Below are 18,612 nucleotides of genomic sequence, written 5' to 3'. Positions count from 1 at the left end.
ATCTTTCCTTTTAAACCTGTCATTGAGGTTGCTTCTGGTTTTTTCTTTCATACAATGTAAACAGTGAGGGCAGACATGCATCAGTATCAAAAACTGATTTTATACCAACTGACTGGAGTTCACAAGTCAACAGTCTGCTTGTCTGTCTTTTGTTCATGACATCGACAAGCTGCTATTGTTCGTTGGTGGATAAGCCCTTGGGGTTTATTGAACATGACAGACTTACACATTGTTCAGGGTGCTTATCAATTGAAAACTGGATTTATGAAATGTCTTTTGAGATTATGACTTAAGTTATGAGATACAGTTCTACAGACAGACCTAGTACCTTCACTTACAAGTCACCTGACCTGAATCAGGGTCTCAAACTGAAGCTCAGGTCTGTTCCTCATCCTATGCCTCATCCTATGCTCTTCCAACAGCTGCCATTGCACAGTGTGACGTTTGGGAACACAAACTGATTGTGCATTTTTATCTCAATAATCAGTGAGGAAATCAACTCTGTACAGACTGGGAATTAAACTGGGAACTTTCCGGGTCTGGTCACTTTCAGGAGAAGATCACTGCGCTGTCAGGGAATCAAGGGTTAGACTTTCTGATGACCTGTTTCCTCTTGAGCTGAACATGCAGCATATGAATGAATTAATGCTCACTACCTCATTGAAGTATGTAACTCTTTGATTAAGATGTTGCAATTCTGAAGAATTCCCTGTTATTCATGAAAAATGGTTTTCTTCTTCATAGTACGATAAAACTGCAATTCCTGGATCTGTGTCCGAATGGAGAAGATATCCAGTTCCAAAGTTTAATCACACCATGATGCAGAAAGTGGAGACAAGGAATCCCCATTGGACAGACAGGCTGATACAATGTGGCTACCAGATTCACAGCTTCACCCCTGAAGAAAGGTCAGAGGGAACGTTCCTTATGAAAATGATCGAATGGCCTAAACCCCCCAACTCTGCTGTGCCCTTTCAGAAAAGCAGTGACCCAGCACACGTTCACTTTGTAATTTTAAATTCTGCAAAGACTTTCTATGTGGGAGATCAGTTACAAGTGATGCTGCAGATGAGTGATTTTGAAGGTCACCCAAAGCGATATGGGGGTGACTATCTCCAAGCTCGGATCCACACCCCAGCTTTAAAAGCTGGTTCAGCAGGAACTGTTATAGACAATGAAAATGGATTTTATTATGTCAATTTTACTTTATCATGGCCAGGGAAAGTTGAAGTCTCAATTTCATTGGTTCATTCCAGTGAAGGGATCCAAATACTCAAAAGGCTACGTGAGGAACGAATCTCAAGAGTTTATTTTCAAAGTACCTTCAAGAAGGGGGATACCTTACAGACCACTCGATGTAATCTTTATTTGCCTCAAACTGAACCACTCTGTAACTTTACTGATCCCAAGACTGGGGAGCCCTGGTTCTGTTACAAACCAAAGAATTTTTCCTGCTCTGCTCGTATCAAACGTGGCTTAGCAGGATTTGAAAAAAATCTCTTAACGGGAGAAGAGAAGCGCTATTTCCAAAGGTATGTCAGTTGGAGTATTTTTATTGCTATTTTGTTTTCTCATTCTTCTTTCTGACTCAGTTTCTAATAGAAAACCAGATTCTCAATATTGGAAAGTAACCTTCACTTTGGGATACAGTATTTATATCCTTTTAGGTGCAAAGATTTGGAGCTGTTATCAAATTAAGAAAGTTCACCTGCATGCTCACTGTCAACAATTGAAAGTCAAGTTATCATATACTATCCTCAGACAAATCTAAGAGTGTCCTAAGTTTGGCAGACTTCATTGGACTGATCCACATCTTTACTTGAAATGTTCATTGGATTTGGGCATTGCTGGCAAGTCTAATATTTATTGACCATCTCTAAATACTCTTGTGAGGGTTGTGTTGTCGAGACATCCCTTTGATCCCATGCTGTCCATATGGTGTTGCTGCACACAATGGTCTGGATTTGCTGTGGAATCGAGAGTGTGGTACTAGAAAAGTGCAGCAGGTCAGGCAGCATCTGAGGAGCAGGTGAATCGACATTTCGGGCATAAACCTTTCATCAAGAATGGCAGAGGAGATGACCTATGGGAGGGGTGCAGTGAGAGAGGGACTCGCTAAGATCCTTGGGAAAGAGGAGGATAACTTCTTCAAGGGTAGGCATCCTTAGAAGAGGCTTCACAGTGACATTAAAATCAACTAGGAGAAAGTGTGGATTGTAGATGCTGGAGATCAGAGTCGAAAGTGTGGTGTTGGAAAAGCACAGCAGGTCAGGCAGCATCCGAGGCGCAAGGGTATCAATGTTTCGGGCATAAGCCCTTTATCAGGAAGGGTATCAGGAAGGTTTGCCATTCCTCATTTGCTGAGGAATAGCAATCACATCCAGTTTGCCACTCAGTTCTTAATGTTCTTTTGCATTAAGGAATAGGTCTGCACAATCTCTGCAGCTCTTGTAACTATGTAAGATGTGCATGAGGAGCAGGTGCAAGGAGAATAGGTGTCAAGGTGGGAAGAGTGCAATAGTGCGTGGTAAGTAGGGTGCCAGATGGGTAGGATGCTGGGTTGGAAAGGAGGTAGGGTCTCTGGAGTGTGTAATGTAGGGTGGCTAATGGATATTGGGTCTGGATGAGTGGGGCATGAGTTATCAGTCCTTTGGGTGTTGGGTATGGGTTCCAGGGAGGAGGGGGATCCAGTAATAAAATGGTGCATTTGGATCTGTTTGCAGGGTTTTCCCAGGTCCTGGGTTGAGGGAGAAGTACAAGCTTGTGGACAAACAGAACTTGATGTCAGGGACTGGATATTGTGGTGGATTGTGTCAGGTCCCACAAAAAGAGAGGGGATGCCAAGCCCCAGGGGGTGGCAATGAAGAGGGTGAGTGTTGGGTCAACAGCATCAGTGGTACGGGAGTGTCAGTGTTGGGGAATGTTGATATTGCATTGACCTCCACCCAATCTGATGATCTCACAGTCTTTGGATTGTGGCCATTGAAATCTGCATGTGTTCCCTCGGGAAATGAATGTGGTTTGAGCAATTCTGGGTAGTCCTTAGTAAGTATGTGTATGAACTTAATGGAAATTATCTTATTGCTATCATGCAATAAACTATCTTGTTATAGAATAAAATACCCCTTCTGTTCAGTCTCACCAGTTGTTTATCCTCCATCAATAATAACTAGTCAGGCCTTAGACCCAGCTTTGATAATGGAGGATTGGTGACAATGAACAACCCAGATCAGAATACAACATGGAGAGCAGCTGCATAGATTCAAATGGAAAAAAAATGTTTAACGAAAAGGGATTTAACAATTTAAGAGCATGACTGTGTTAAGAAAGCTCAGGGAGTCAGCAAGGAGATAAAATGCAAAAACTGTCAGTGAGCAACAGTCAGGGGATCAACAGCAGGGATAAAACATCATTCGAAAAGCCATCCTTCATGATGAAGCTCGTAGAGACACAGGAGGAAGCATATAGGTTAGGGAAAGAAAGACAAAAGAAACAAAAAAAACTGAGCATGGTACTGGGGGAAATGTATATTTCTGAATGAGATACCAATCAAGCAGTTGCTTTGTCTTGGATGGTGCAAATGTTTTGAGTGTTGGTGGAGCTACACTCATTAGGGCACATGAAGAGTATTCAACCACATTCCTGACTCATGCCTTGTAGATGGTCGACTGACTTGAGAAAGTCAGGAAGTAAGTCCTTTGTTGCAGAATTCCTAGCTTCTGGCCTGCCCCTACAGGCAAAGTCCTGCTCAGTTCAGATCCTGGTAAATAGTGACCCCAAGTTACTGAAACTAGAGCATTCAGCTATGGCAATGCGATTGAATTGTCAGATTCTCTCTCGTTGGGGATGGCCATTGCCTGGTACTTACATAGTGTGAATGCTATTTGCCAGGCCAAGCCTGGATATGATCCAGTCGCACTGTGCATGGGTATGGATAGGTTCAGTATCTGAGGAGTTGTGAATGAACATTGTGCAATTATCAGTGAACATTCCCTGCTTTTGACCTCATGATGGAGGGAAGGACATTGTTGAAAAAGCTAAGATGGCTATGCTGAAGAAACTGCCCAGAGGAACCCCTGAAGAGATGTACTGGAGCTGAGATGATTGATCTTCAACGTTATCTTTTATCCTCGGTATGACTCCAACCTGCAGAGAGGTTTCCCTCCTGAGTGTCAGTCAGTAGGTTAGTACAAAGAAAGTGCTGCTTGTTAGGACAGTTGACAACACCTTCCATCACATTACTGATGATCAAGGGCAGACTGATGCAGCAGTAATTTTCCAGCTTGGATTTGTCCTGTTTTGTATGTACAGGAATACACTAGATGCCAACGTTGTCACTGTACTGGAGCTTTACTAGGGCTGTGACAATTACTGGAGCACAAGGCTTAAGTACTATTGCCAGAATCTTTCCAGTTCCATCGTCTTTGTAGTATCTAGTGCCTTCATCTGGTTCTTGATGTCACATGGAGTGAATCAAATTTGCTGAAAACTGGTATCTGTGATGCTGGGCACTTCCAGAGGAGGCCAAGGTGGATACACTCAGCATTTCTGGGTTAAGATTGTATTAACCTGTCACCCTTATCTGCTACATTGATGTACTGGATTCCTCCATCATTGATGAGCTGAGATCAGATCTGTTGATTGTGGAAACACTTATCTTTGTCTATCACTTTCTGTTTATTGTGGTTGACATGCAAGTACTCCTATGTTTTTGCTTTATTGACCTCATTTTTTGAGATGTTTTTGCTGCTCCTGGCATGCCCTTTTTGGTCTTCAATGAATCAGGATTGATCCTCCAGCATGATGGTAATGATGGAGTGGAGGAATAAGACAGACATACGGGTGCAGACTATGATTGAGTCCAATTCTGCTGTTACCTCGCACTCACAGATGCTCATGAATAGCCAATCTTGAGTTGCTAGGTCTGATCAGCATCTATCCATTTAGCATGTGGTAGTGCCACACAACACCATGGAGAGTATCCTAAATGTGAAGATGGGATTTCATCTCCACAAGGACTGTGTCCTGGTCTCTCCTCCAAGTACTCACATGGACAGGGGCATCGGCAGCGGGCAGAATGGTGACAGTGAGGTCAAGTATATATTTCCATTGTGTAGATTCCCTCACCATTTGCCCCAAAAGCAGACTGGCAGTTATGTCCTTCAGGACATGACCAATAAGATCATTAGTGTTTCTGTCAAGTCACTGTTGGTGATGGACATTGAGGTCTAACTATAAACTGAATCATCAGAAGTTTAGGTTGATAGTGGCAAGTAACATTCATTACAATCATGTCCCAGGCAATGAGCATCTCCAACAAGAGACAGTTATATTATCTGACCTTGAAATTCAAAGGCATTACTATTGGCCTCACTTTCAACATTTTGGACATTACCATTGACCAGCAATTGTACTGCACTAACCAAACAATTACTGTTCCTCCAATGCTTCAGTGAGTACCTCACCTCCTGACTCCTCAAAACCTGTTCATCATCTGCAAGTTACGAGTCATGAGTGTGGGGCAATTCTTCACACTCTCCATCTAACTCCAGAAACACTCACGAACCTCCACCTACCACAAAGCACCATGCTTGCTTGCCACCTTATGCAGCCCCTTTAACATTCCCACTCTCCACCATTGGCCATGATGCACTGCAGTAAATTACTAACACTTTTTGACACCCCTTTCTAACCAAACACCTCTCCCCTGGGGCAGAACAAAGGCAGCAAAAACATGGTAACACCACCAGCTGCACATTCCTCTCCAACTTCCACACGTACAATGATGACTTGGAGCTAAAATGTTGTTCCCTTAAAGTCACTGGGTCAAATACCTGAAACTCCCTTCATAATAGCATCATGTGTGTACCTACACCAAATGGACTTGTGCAGTGCAAGCAGACAGCTCACTCGCACCCTCTTGAGGGCAAGTAGAAATGAGAAATAATTGCTGTCCCATTCAGCAATTCCCAAAAATCATGAATAAATAAAATCCTGCCCAGAACTCCCACAATATTCATGCTAACGTCCTGGTGTACAAATCTTTCTGCTGTCTCACCTCTCTCTGGCTCTGTCACTTCCTCCAGTCTGTAATCCTTGAAGATCTCACATTTTTCCAAATCTGAGTCATTGATCCCTGGACCTGCTGATTTGTTGATTCACTGTATTGTTTGTGCACTTACATAGGAGTCATGGATTCGGAAGAATCCATCACACAATGATACCTGCACTGATAAATAGTATAAATTAGTGTTTGTTTTCATACAGATGTGACAATATATGGTAGGACTCCATGACTTTATTATGGTCTTTTACATCTCCTCCATCCGTTGGGTGTGTGCCTTCAGCTGTCAGGCCAGAAGGTTGAGAATTCCTTCCAATCCACCTTGCTACCTTTCCCTCCTGCTTTATAATGCTGCCTAATGCCAACCTGTTCAGCAAAACCTTTCTTCACTTCCCTGACCCTGAATATCTTTTGGTGACTTGGTACCATGTTCCTTCTGGTGATAGCTTGATGAAGAGCCTTGGGACATTTTACTACACAAGGGTCAATGTGGGTTATCTAGCAGTTACTGACTCTGATAAAATGAGAGACATGGAATAGCCTCAGTCAATTATTTGTTATTCATGCTGATGAGTCTGATTGAACCACATTTGTTCAATGTTTTCCCTCATCTTATTGGAGAAGCACCATCAGAAATTCAGATTGAAGATATTTCACAACCTCTGTTGGGTAAATCGTCTGAATTGAGAATGACATGCTTTCACCCTGGCTCAGTACATACTAAATAAAACTGAAAGAACTGTGAATGTTGTAGATCAGAAACAAAACCAGAAATTGCTGGAAAAGCTCAGCAGGTGGCATGGTGGCTCAGTGGTTAGCACTGCTGCCTCACAGCACCAGGTACCTGGGTTCAATTCCACCTTCGGACAAATGTCTGTATGGAGTTTGCACGTCCTCTCTGTGACTGTTTGGGTTTCCAGCAGGTGTTCCGGTTTCCTCCCATGGTCCAAACATGTGCAGGTTAGCTGGATTGTTCATGTTAAATTGTCCATAATGTACAGGGATGTGTAGCTTAGGTGTACTAATCATGGGAAATATCAGGCTACAGGGAAAGTATAGGTCTGGTTGAGAGAATCGATATGGATTTGTTGGGCTGAATGGCCTGTTTCCACACTGTCGTGATTCCATGAAGTCTGGCAGCATCTGTGGAGGGAAATCCGTTATTCAAAGTTTTCCAGTCTGGGACCCTTCCTCAATACTGATCCTGCCAGACCTGTTGAGCTCTTCCAGCAATCTCTGTCTTTGTTTCAGTACATTCTAAGAGGGCTGACCAGTCTGATGTATGATCTGCAAACTCTATGATCTTGGTGTTTGAAGGGTTGAATAGTTGAGTTACTCAAAGGGTGCTATGGACTCTGTCCACCGCCTTGACTTTGGCTTCAACATTCTCTGATTGAAGTCTGTCCAATCACTCATTGCTTCCCTGAAAGCCTGTTCTCCATTCTGAGTGATAGTGAGGTAGGCTCATTGAGAATCTCTTCACATTATGCTTCAATAATATCACTGAAGCATCTCCTCTACTCTCCTGGGAATCTCTTGCCGTGATGTTCAGAGAAAAGCAGTTGCTCAGGAACTTGGTGTCAGGTTTGTGAATGAAATGACACACCCAGTGAAGCTGGTTCTGGGTGATGACTGCTGTTTACACTGGGAATGTTGGTTAGGGACAAGAAGCTGGCAACTCATTTATAGAATTTAGTGGAGTCAGTGGTAACTGTAAAATTCAAACTGTCACTATTAATTTGAGAAATAACAGAGCAAAACATATTATTGGGCTATCTCCTGTCTACATTCACTTGTTACATTAATATATTTATATCTACAGTCGTATCAACCTCAAGCAGCGCATATTACCCAGTGGCACAGGATACATAATGGTAGAGCCTTCACCTCAACCAAGTAAGTTAATCATACATTTATAAATGTGGAATTGTAGATTTGGTATATCAGAGGAAGTATGAATTGTCATATCGGGTAGTTGAACTGAAAGGGTTAATTCTGAACCTTTGGGATAGCTCCTCACATTGATATATAAATGATTATCTCAGGGAGCAGCAAGCCAGTTGCAAATCACTAGCTCAACATGTTGCATAAACACAATTGTATCCTTTCAGAAACAACAATGTCTTTTACATTGTGTAATAGAGTTCACCAGTTAGCTGCAGTTAACCTGAAGCTAATGTAACCTGTTATTGTGAGTAATAAACCACCTCTTATTAAACAAATTCAGGCCTTTTGCAAAAAACTTATTATGATTAACCCTTCATCACTTAATACTGGTAAGCATCATAGATTAACATTAAAATAAAGATTGATGTCAGACGTTTTACTCTCATCACTTCCAAAGTAGTAGCAAGCTGCACAGAGAGTGCTGCCCCATACAACCTGGTGTTTGGGAATACAGATTGCTGTCAAATCTGAATAAACTATTGGGAGAAAGGATCTAAAATGATCTGTAAAGAAAAGAAAAACGTTCTTCAGACAATAAGTGAGTTGTCACTATAAGAGTGTGTCAGTGTTAAAAAGACAGTCAGCTTCTGTGACAGTTGCAGCTGAAGCTGCACTCAGTCAGTCTGGACTGGAAAAGTTGCAGTAAAATGAAAGCTTGAAACAGCCAAGACCACAGGATAAATGTGTGAAAAAGTTAGTGAGGACTAGAAAGCGTTGTATTGTCTCGAGGTTACTACATAATACACCATTAAGGAAAAAAGTGAAAGAACTTCAGATGCTGGAAATCTGAAACAAAAACAGAAATTGCTGGCAAATCTCAGCAGATCTGGCAGCAGCTGTGGAGAGAAATCAGAGTTAACGTTTCAGATCCAGTGACCCTTCTTCAGAACTGAATGTAATCCTGAGTAAACATGAACTGGTCCCAGAGGCAAATTGTTAAGATTGTCCAACCTTCCATTACTGGCCTCAACAAAATTATATTGAATTCCAAAGGGTTAATGAACTTTATTTCAAGTTGTTTCCAGGGATTTAAGTTAGATCACACCAATTAGAACCTCAGAGATGTGATTCTCCTTGTATTCAAAATCTTCCTTAGAGTTTCCATAAAATCTGAGAGAGTCATAGAGCCACAGCACGGAAACAGACACTTCACTCCAACAAGTCCATGCCACACGTAATTCCAAACTAAACTATTGCCACCTGCCCCCTCCTGGGCAAAAGTGAGGACTGCAGGTACTGGAAATCAGAGTCGAGATTAGAGTGGTGATGGAAAAGCACAGCAGGTCAGGCAGCATCCAAGGAGCCAGAAAATCGACATTTCAGGCAATAGCCCTTCACCTGCCTGCTCCTGGCCCATATGGAATAACAGTCTCCAAAGCCAAGCAGTAGGCCATCATCACAGATGACTGTGAATCAATACACAGAACCCACCAGTTTCCCATTTTGGTTTCTAGTTTTAAAAGTAGTGGATTTATCTGTCTTTCTCCTCCAGAACTTAGTTTTTCTCATAAGCCTGTTTTGTCTTAACATTGGTATACAAGAATGATACCTGGGCTGCAGGGAATATGTTTGAGGAAACATTACACAAACCCCGTGGATATTTTCTATAGGATTCAGAAGGTTAAGGAGTAATCTGATTAAAGTCTTCGATATATGAACAGGAAAAGACAGGGTAAATGAAGATAACCCATTTACACTGGCTGGGGCTTCTAGAACAAGGGGCATAGCGCTAGAATTAGGGCAGGACCATTCAGGAGAGATGTTTGAAAGCATTTCAACATACAAATAGGAGTAGATATTTGGAATTCTCTTCCACAAAGCTCAATCAATTCAGGATCAATTGTTAATCTTAAATCTGAGATAGATAAAGTTTTGCTATGCAAAAGTATTAAGAGATATGTGCCAAAGTCAGTTGTGTCATATTAGGCCACGGATCAACCATGGTCTCACTGAATAGGAGAAAGGGCTCAAAGGGTTAAATAGCCTACTGGTGTTCCCATGTTCCTTTGTAACACAGTCATTGTTCAGAAGGGCCAGAGCAGTTAACACCATCTCTGGCTTGGGAAGGGGTGCTGACCACGGTCTGGTGAGGAAGAGGGTGATTAGCATTGCTGCTGGTGCTGGCATGATCACCAATGGATTTATAACAGTTAAACACCTCAGCAAGCTTTACACCAGCTGTGAAAATCTCTAAAAGGTCTGTGTGTAAAGCTAGGGTAAGCATAGGACAAACTTCCCAGGTCTGTGTCTCTGGCCAATCGCACAGCAATCTCAGTAGGATAGAACCAACAATCAGAAGATTAAACCTCCTATAAGACTGTCAGGTGTAGGCCAGAAGTAGGCCATTCTGCCCATCAAGTCTGCTCTGCCATTCAATGAGAACATGACTGATCTCATAATCCTCAACTCCACTTTCCTGCCTTACTCCAGTAACCCTTGATGCCCGAACCAAATAAAATTTTGTCTCCCACAGCCTTTACTATAATTAGTGATGTCTTCTGTGGGAAATAATTTGACAGATTCATTCTATAAACACCTCTGATCTAAGTGTGCAGTCCCTAACTCTGAGAATATGTCCTCTAGTTCTAGCTTTTTTCCACAAGGGGACACAACCTCTCTACATCTACTCTGGTGTAACCTCCAAAGAATCTAAATCTCCAAAGCATGTTTCAATCATGTCATTTTTTACTCTTGTAAACTCCAATGAGTATAGGCCCAACCTCCTCAATTTCTTCCCCAGACCCTGGATTGACCTAATGAACCTTCTCTGGACTGCTTCTAGTGCCAGTATATCTTTCCTTAGATAAGGGAATTAAAACTGTGCACACTATTCCAGGTGTGGTCTAATGAATGCCTTGAATAGATTGAGCAAGAAGTTTTTATACTTTGATTTCTGGACGTCATTCCCTTTTGGTATAAGTGTCAACTTTCCATTTGCCTTCCCAATTACCAGCTAAAATTATAAACCATCTTTTTATTATTTATGCATGAAGACCCCCAATCCATCTGTGCTACAGCTTTCTGCAGTCTTTCTCCATTTAAATAATAAATGCTGGACAGACAGTAACGCTCAGTTCCCACAAATGAATAAAAAAAGATATTCAGCTTCTCTATGCTTCCTGCCAAAGTTCCAAATCACATTTTTCACATTATATTCCAGCTGCCAAATTTGTGTCCACTCCCTTAACTTGTCTATATCCCTCTGCAGACTCTTTTCTGTCATCCTCATCAGATGCCTTCATATGTTTGTCATTCACAAATCTGGCCATATTCACTTCCCTCAAAATCATTAATATAGACTAGAAATAGCTGTGGACACAGAAATTGCTGGAGAAACTCAGCAGGTCTGACAGAATCTGTGGACAGAAAGCAGAGTGAACACTTTGGAGTCAGTAGCCCTTGTTCAGAATGATGGTAGCTAGGTAAAGGTTGATATTATGCAGAAGATGGGTGAGGACTAAAAGATAGAACCCAACTAAGAGGCTTACACTGCAAAATAAATCGACAGAAATTTCAGTGAAGTACTTCATTAATCTTTGGAATCCATTGGTGCTTTTTCCTGTGCAAAAGTGCTTTTATACATCAAGAATTACAGAACACAGCTTTGGCTGTAAAATATGCTTGGGTTACTCAAAATTGATGCAGAAGTGTGTGCATTACAGGGTTATGGACTGAATACATCTCAGCAGAGATATGCCAGAAAGTGTTCATATTCTTGATGTTTTATAGCAAGGATTACAAAGACAGTCAAAAAGTGTTGCGCTGGAAAAGCACAGCAGGTCAGGGAGCAGCTGAGGAGCAGAAGAATTGATGTTTCGGGCATCAGGAATGTGGTGGGGGTATGGGAAGGGGGCTGAGAGATAAATAAGAGGGTGGAGGTGGGGATGGGATAAGGTAGCAGGGGAAGTGATAGGTAGATGGAGGTGGGGGTGATGGTGATAGGTCAGGGGAAGGGTGGAATGGATAGGTGGGAAGGAAGATGGACAAGGTGCCAAGTTGCAGAGTTGGATCTGGGATGAGATTGGGGAAGGGGGAATGCACAGTGTGTACTTGCTATTGCCAGTGACAAGAACTTGGACTGGGGACTAATTTAAAGAAGCCAGTGGTTAGGATGTGGGAAAGAGCTGTTACTTTCACATTTTATTTACTCTTTTCTTTTATGGAGAAAGTTAAATAGTCTAACAGATAGCCGTATACACAGCACGCTATATTTAATGGAACATGATCACATTTTCCACATTTATCCTGTGTAGTGGCCTCACCATCACCCAGCTGAGCTGAGCTCTCCCAGTGCAGACCAAGCATTAACAGTGGGACTTCCTTCTCATGACAGCTCAGTGACAACAAGTGGTGTATTTACCCACTGACACAGCCTTGTTCAGAATATTACTCAGATTAGTTTTCTCACTGTGCATGTGTACTTCCTGTAGCACCAGCTCATGGTCCTCCTGGGATTGCCGCTGCCATGGAATCTGTGATTAAATGAATGAAAATATATTGATAACTGAAGATGTAGTGCATCGTAATTTTTCTGTCTTTTTCTCTTTACTTTCAGCTCCGGCTCTTGGAAAATGTGTCCGAGGACAGCCCATTGTATCACCATCTGGTTTTTATTACAAGGACCAGTGGATGTCAACGACCTGCAATATCTATCACTTTGACACTCCTGCAAAAATGACAGACTGTCTTCTTCGAAAAATAGTTTATCTATTTGGAGATTCCACTATGCGTCAGTGGTTTGAATACTTGATACAAACGGTTCCAGGTTAGGCGATTATTGTGTCTATCTGTTAGTTTCTATCATTTTGTACTAATTTGAAAATCTGTCTGTATGACCTTATGTGCATCCATCCACCTGTCCATCTGTTAGCCTATCTCTGTCAGTTGACTTGTTTATCTTTCTTTATTATCGTGTCTGTAGCATAGATTATAAATTAAATGCATATATGAAATCTAAAATTTGTCAAATGTACTTGTTAATTTATTAAAAGTATTCACTGTCTTCTATGACCAAGTCAATTTTGTAACCAACTGATTGACTCACAGTCGATCCCATGTGACCAAATCTTCTGGACAAGCCGACAATGAGGGACCTTGTCAAATGCTTTAGTAAAGTCCATGCAGATAACCTCCACTACCCTCATCAATCAACTTTCTCACTTCCTCAAAAACCTCAATGAAATTTGTGGGACAAGAATTTCCCCATACAAAGCCATGCTGACTATTCCTAATAAGTCAATTGTCTTCCAAATGCAAGTAAATTGTCTCCCGAAGAATAATATCCAAGAATTGTCGGGCCACTGATGTAAGACACACCAGCCTATAAATTTCCTGGATTATCCCTGTTGTCCTTCTTAAACAAAGGAACAACATTGGCTATTCACCAGCCCCTGGGACCTTACCTGTGGCTGAAGAAGACACAAACATCTCTATCAGGCCCCAGCAATCGTCTCCCTTATCTCCCTCAGTATCCTGAGATAGATCCTATCTGCCCCTGGGGACATATTACTTGAATATTTTTCAGCACACACAACACCTACTCCTTTTTAACATCAACATGCCCTGGAATATTAACACAACCGCAACATGACCTCCCAACTCCTGTACTCAATATTCTGACCAATAAAGGAAAGCATACCAAACGCTTTCTTCACTATCCTATCTACCTGCAACTCCACTTTCAAGGAGTTATGAACCTGCACTCCAAGGTCTCTTTGTTCAGCAACACTCCCTAGGACCTTACCATTAAATGTATAAGTCCTGCTAAGATTTGCTTTCCCAAACTGCAGCACCTTGCATTTATCTGAATTAAATTCCACCTGTCACTTCTCAGCCCATTGGCCCATCTGGTCCAGATCCTGTTGTAATCTGAGGTAACCCTCTTTGCTGACGACTACACCTCCAATTTTGGTGTCATCTGCAAACTTACTAATAGACTAAAGCAGTTCTAACAATTGGTCTGGAGTAATTCTGACAGTGACATAACCATAGCCCTCATTCCTGCTCTCTCTCACTTTGTGAATTCCTTCCCCTCCTTGTTCAAGTTAATAATTTGTCTCATTCATGTGTTTTGCTGTAACTTTCAGGCCACTAACTCCATTCCTTGTCCATTACTGTCCTCTCCCTGACTGGATCATGTGTCAATATCTGATCCAGTCTCTGATAATCATTTTGCTGCAAACACAGAGTGCGCTGGAGAAAGCCAAGGTACAGCAGCATCTGTGGAGAGAAATACAGTTAATATTTTGATTCTGGTTAGACTCTACTTCTGAAGAAAGAAATTATGTTGCTTTGGAACTGCAGATTGAGACTTGCAGAAATATAGATTTTTTTTGTTCGATATGTTCACCCGGTGTAGGTAGAAATTTTCTTTGTGTGATCAGTAACTGATTCATTTAATTGACTCTGAATAAATTCTGATTGAATGTTGCCTAATTAATAATGAAGGTCTCCCAGATGCTCTAACTTCTGTGAATCCACAAAGTTAGTTTCTAATTTCTGTTTGCGCCCTCAGAACTATTCTTTTACAGGGAAGAGGAAAAATCTGACACAAATAACCTGTTACTGTGACATCGTTAGAACACTGGGAACAGGTCAGCAGTCAGCTGTCTCTTCAATGCAGAATGGCACATGAGATTAAAGGGAAGAAATATAAATTTTCATACAATAGCTGAAAGCAAATTAATGAGATACAGGAGGTATGTACTTATTTCTCAGCTTGTCTGTGTTTGCTGCATGATACTGCTGTACATTTCATGTCTGTAACTCATGCATTAGAACAACAGACTGGAAAACATGCAGACAAATTTTGAGATCTGCTGTCTACAGTAGAGAGCCGTTTCAAGTCCATTAACATCAGCAATGTTGTGGGTTAGAATGTAATGCAATTTTACTTTCTGTGTTTCAGGTCTCAAAACATTGGATCTTGGTAATCCTATCAAGATTGGTCCTCATCTTGGAGTGAACGTGGAGAACAACATTGTGGTAGAATTTCATCCTCATGGTCTTCCCATCCAATTCCGCACCTTTCCAAGACACCTGCGTTATGTTTCAAATGTACTGGACGAAATTAGAGGAGGAGAAAATACAGCTATAGCCATTACCTTAATGGCCCATTTCACCCCTTTTCCTCTTGAAGTCTATATTCGAAGAATACAGCACGTCAGGAGATCGATTCTCCAGTTACTCAACAGGAATCCGGATACACTGGTTGTAATAAAGACGGCCAATGTCCGGGAACAGCCCCCACAGCTCGTTACCTATTACAGTGACTGGTACGCTTATCAGATTGATTCAGTGATGAGGAAGATGTTCACAGGCATCAACGTGGTATTTGTAGATGCCTGGGAGATGACCATAGCACATTACCTTCCTCACGATATACATCCTGGGAGAATTATTATAAAGAATGAAGTAGATGTGTTTCTTTCATATGTGTGCCCTTCTGTAAAATGATGACATTTCTACAAAATCAGTTCCAACCAGGGTTTTTTTAATAATCATATGATTCAAAGTTTAAATAACATGTTCATACCTTTGGGCTCTGGGCACTGCTATTGGATATCACTGTCTGACACTTGTCTAACAAATCAGGCCTGAAATGAATACCTGTGCACTTCACTCAAACTGATCAAACAGACACACACTCTCGCACAAACACACATACCTTCTTACTCACACATACGCACACACACAACTGTCACACACACTTATCCTTTTGCACACAGACACACCGTCTCACATACACACACACACATTCTCTTGCACACACAAATACATACGCTCACATATTTACACAAACACAGCTACATACTTACACATCCACTCTCTTACATAATCTCTCTTTCACACACACACACATGTTGTCTCACACATAAAAACACTCACATATGCCCTCTCTCACACAAACACACAATCTCTCTCACTCACATACAAACTCAAGCAGCTCTCTCATAGACACATACTCTCTCTCATACACATAGACATACATCCTCTCTCACATACACAGACACTTACATACATTCTCTCATGCACATTTTTGCATACACACACATCTTACAGATTAGATTAGACTTACAGTGTGGAAACAGGCCCTTCGGCCCAACAAGTCCACACCGAACCGCCGAAGCGCAACCCACCCATACCCCTACATTTACCCCTTACCTAACACTACGGGCAATTTAGCTTGGCCAATTCACCTGACCCACACATCTTTGTGCCTGTGGGAGGAAACCGGAGCACCCGGAGGAAACCCACGCAGACACGGGGAGAATGTGCAAACTCCACACAGTCAGTCGCCTGAGTCGGGAATTGAACCTGGGTCTACAGGCGCTGTGAGGCAGCAGTGCTAACCACTGTGCCACCGTGCCGCCCACAAACACTTTCTGTCTCTCACACACCTACATAAACAAACAAATTATCTCACATACACATCCCTCACATCCACACATACACATCCTGTTGCATACACTCTTACACACACATCCTCTCTCATGCACACATCTTCTTGCATACACATGCACAGACTCTTTCTCATACAAACACACACACTCTCTGTCTGTCACAAACACTCTCACACAAGCACATGCACTCTTGCATTGTTTCTCACACATAATCTCTCACAAACAAAAACTCAAACATACATCCTCTCGTACAAACTCAAACAAACCAAACACACAGTTTCTCTCTCTCTCTCTCTCATGCACATAAATATACATGCTCTCTCATACACTCACACATGCAGTCTCTCATAGACACACAAATACGCATCTTTTTTACATTCACACAAACACACACTCAATCTCTCACACAGACATTCTCACACACACATCCTCTCGCAAACCCCAGCAGATGCACATATACATTCTCTCACATGCAAACTAAAGTGATTTGAATTAGTTCAGCCCGAGAGAAGGGAGCTGGACCAGTGTCAAGGACTCCACACGTAAATAAAGTGCAACTTGGTGACAAGGTACTGTCCTCTCTGGAGTTATTTCAGTGATGACGGGAGAAGAAAGTGCAGTCTTGAAGAAATTCGCCTGCGGCAGTCGTTTTTGATTTGGGATAAGAGTTTCAAGCATCGTGCCGCTATTTGGGAAGCTTGATTCATTTCATTCTGTCATCAAAAACTGGGACTGGAATGTTAAAAGAATGTGCTTTTTTTTCAGACAAATGACATTGGCGCAAATGAAAGAAATGACTAACTCTCCTGGCAGCTTGTGAACCTGCAGCTTTTTCAATTATTAGGAGCCTGACTTTCCCTGAGGTATGGAATACTAAAACCTTTCAATAGTTGATGGATTTAGCTAAGGAATATTACAATCCCAAGACTCCTGTAATTCTGAAATGCTATCAGTTTTATTTGGCAATTTTATAATTGAGGAATCTATTGGGATTCTTGATAAAGTTAAGACGACGGGCAGAGGCATGTGACTTTAGTTTAATTCCTAATGAGATGCTGAGAGACCGTTTACATCATTAAATGTCACCCTGCAAAGGTGCCGACAGCTGAAGCCCAACTGGGCTTCAAACAGGCACTACAACTGGCTTTATCATTGGAAAATGGGGCAAATGGAGCAGAAAAGTTTCAGGATAAGCCAATGGAAGTGGACACCCTCATCAGGCTGACTGAGCTTTGGGGACACCACTTGTGTGAAGGCAATTGCATCACCTCAGTCAGACCATGTTCTGAACAGAAGTGTTCTAGGTTAGCTCAAAGCTCCAAAACAAGGCCAAGCCTCGGCCAAATGGTCAATATTTTCTTCAAGATCTGGGATGACGAGCCATTTTCGACAGCTAAAGAGTCCTACTACTCCTAAATGGAGTCAGATTACTCATGGGCCAGTATCCAGGAGAATTCACACCATGGAAAACCCACCTACATTGAATTAAATTTTTGAGGAAGCGACAAGATGATTGATGTGGGCAGGGCGGTAGCTATTGTCTATATGGACTTTAGCAAGGCCTTTAATAACGTCCCTCATGGCAGGCTGATCCAAAAGGTGAAGTCACTTGGAACCTGTGGTGAGCTGGTAAGATGGATAAAAATCTGGCTTCGTCGTAAAAGATAGAGAATAGAGGTCTGACTGGAGATCTGTGACCGCTGGTTTTCATTAGGAATAGTATTGGGACCATTGTTGCTTATAATGTACATAAATAAATAATTTAGAGGAGAATTTAAGTGACCCAGTTAGTAAGTTTGCAGATGATATAAAGATTGGCGAGAGCTGCAGATAGTGAGGAGGATTGGCAGAGGGTACAGTAGGATATAGAGAGGCTGGAGACTTGGACAGAGAAATAGCAGATGGAGTTTAATCCAGACAAATGTGAAGTGATGCATTTTGGAAGATTAAATGCAAGAGGGAAGTGTACATTAACTCTCAGATCCCTTTGTAACATCAACAAACAGAGGGATCTGGGCATACAGGTTCACAGTTTCCTGAAAGTGGCAATACAAGTGGGTAATTTGGTCAAGAAGGCAGACAGCACGCTGGCCTTCATCAGTCAAGGCACAGAGTATAAAAATTGGCAAGGCTTGTTAGGGCTGCAGAAAACTCTAGTGAGCTGAAAATGTGTTGCTGGATGAGCTGTTCAACCTTCTC

General features: G+C 41.9%; 1 protein-coding gene across 1 annotated transcript; it reads left to right on the top strand.

Annotated features, from left to right (window-relative positions):
* The first annotated feature begins 749 nt into the window (after positions 1–749).
* Positions 750–16,981, top strand: LOC132821109 (NXPE family member 3-like). The gene is made up of 4 exons (XM_060833655.1): positions 750–1,532; positions 7,887–7,960; positions 12,567–12,776; positions 14,919–16,981. The coding sequence occupies exons 1-4, from the start codon at positions 817–819 to the stop codon at positions 15,464–15,466; spliced, it is 1,548 nt and encodes a 515-aa protein (XP_060689638.1). The 5' UTR covers positions 750–816; the 3' UTR covers positions 15,467–16,981.
* Positions 16,982–18,612: the final 1,631 nt, after the last annotated feature.

This window comes from Hemiscyllium ocellatum, chromosome 12, assembly GCF_020745735.1.
Source record: "Hemiscyllium ocellatum isolate sHemOce1 chromosome 12, sHemOce1.pat.X.cur, whole genome shotgun sequence".
Taxonomy (NCBI): domain Eukaryota; kingdom Metazoa; phylum Chordata; class Chondrichthyes; order Orectolobiformes; family Hemiscylliidae; genus Hemiscyllium; species Hemiscyllium ocellatum.
This window is presented reverse-complemented; position numbering and strand designations above follow the sequence as displayed.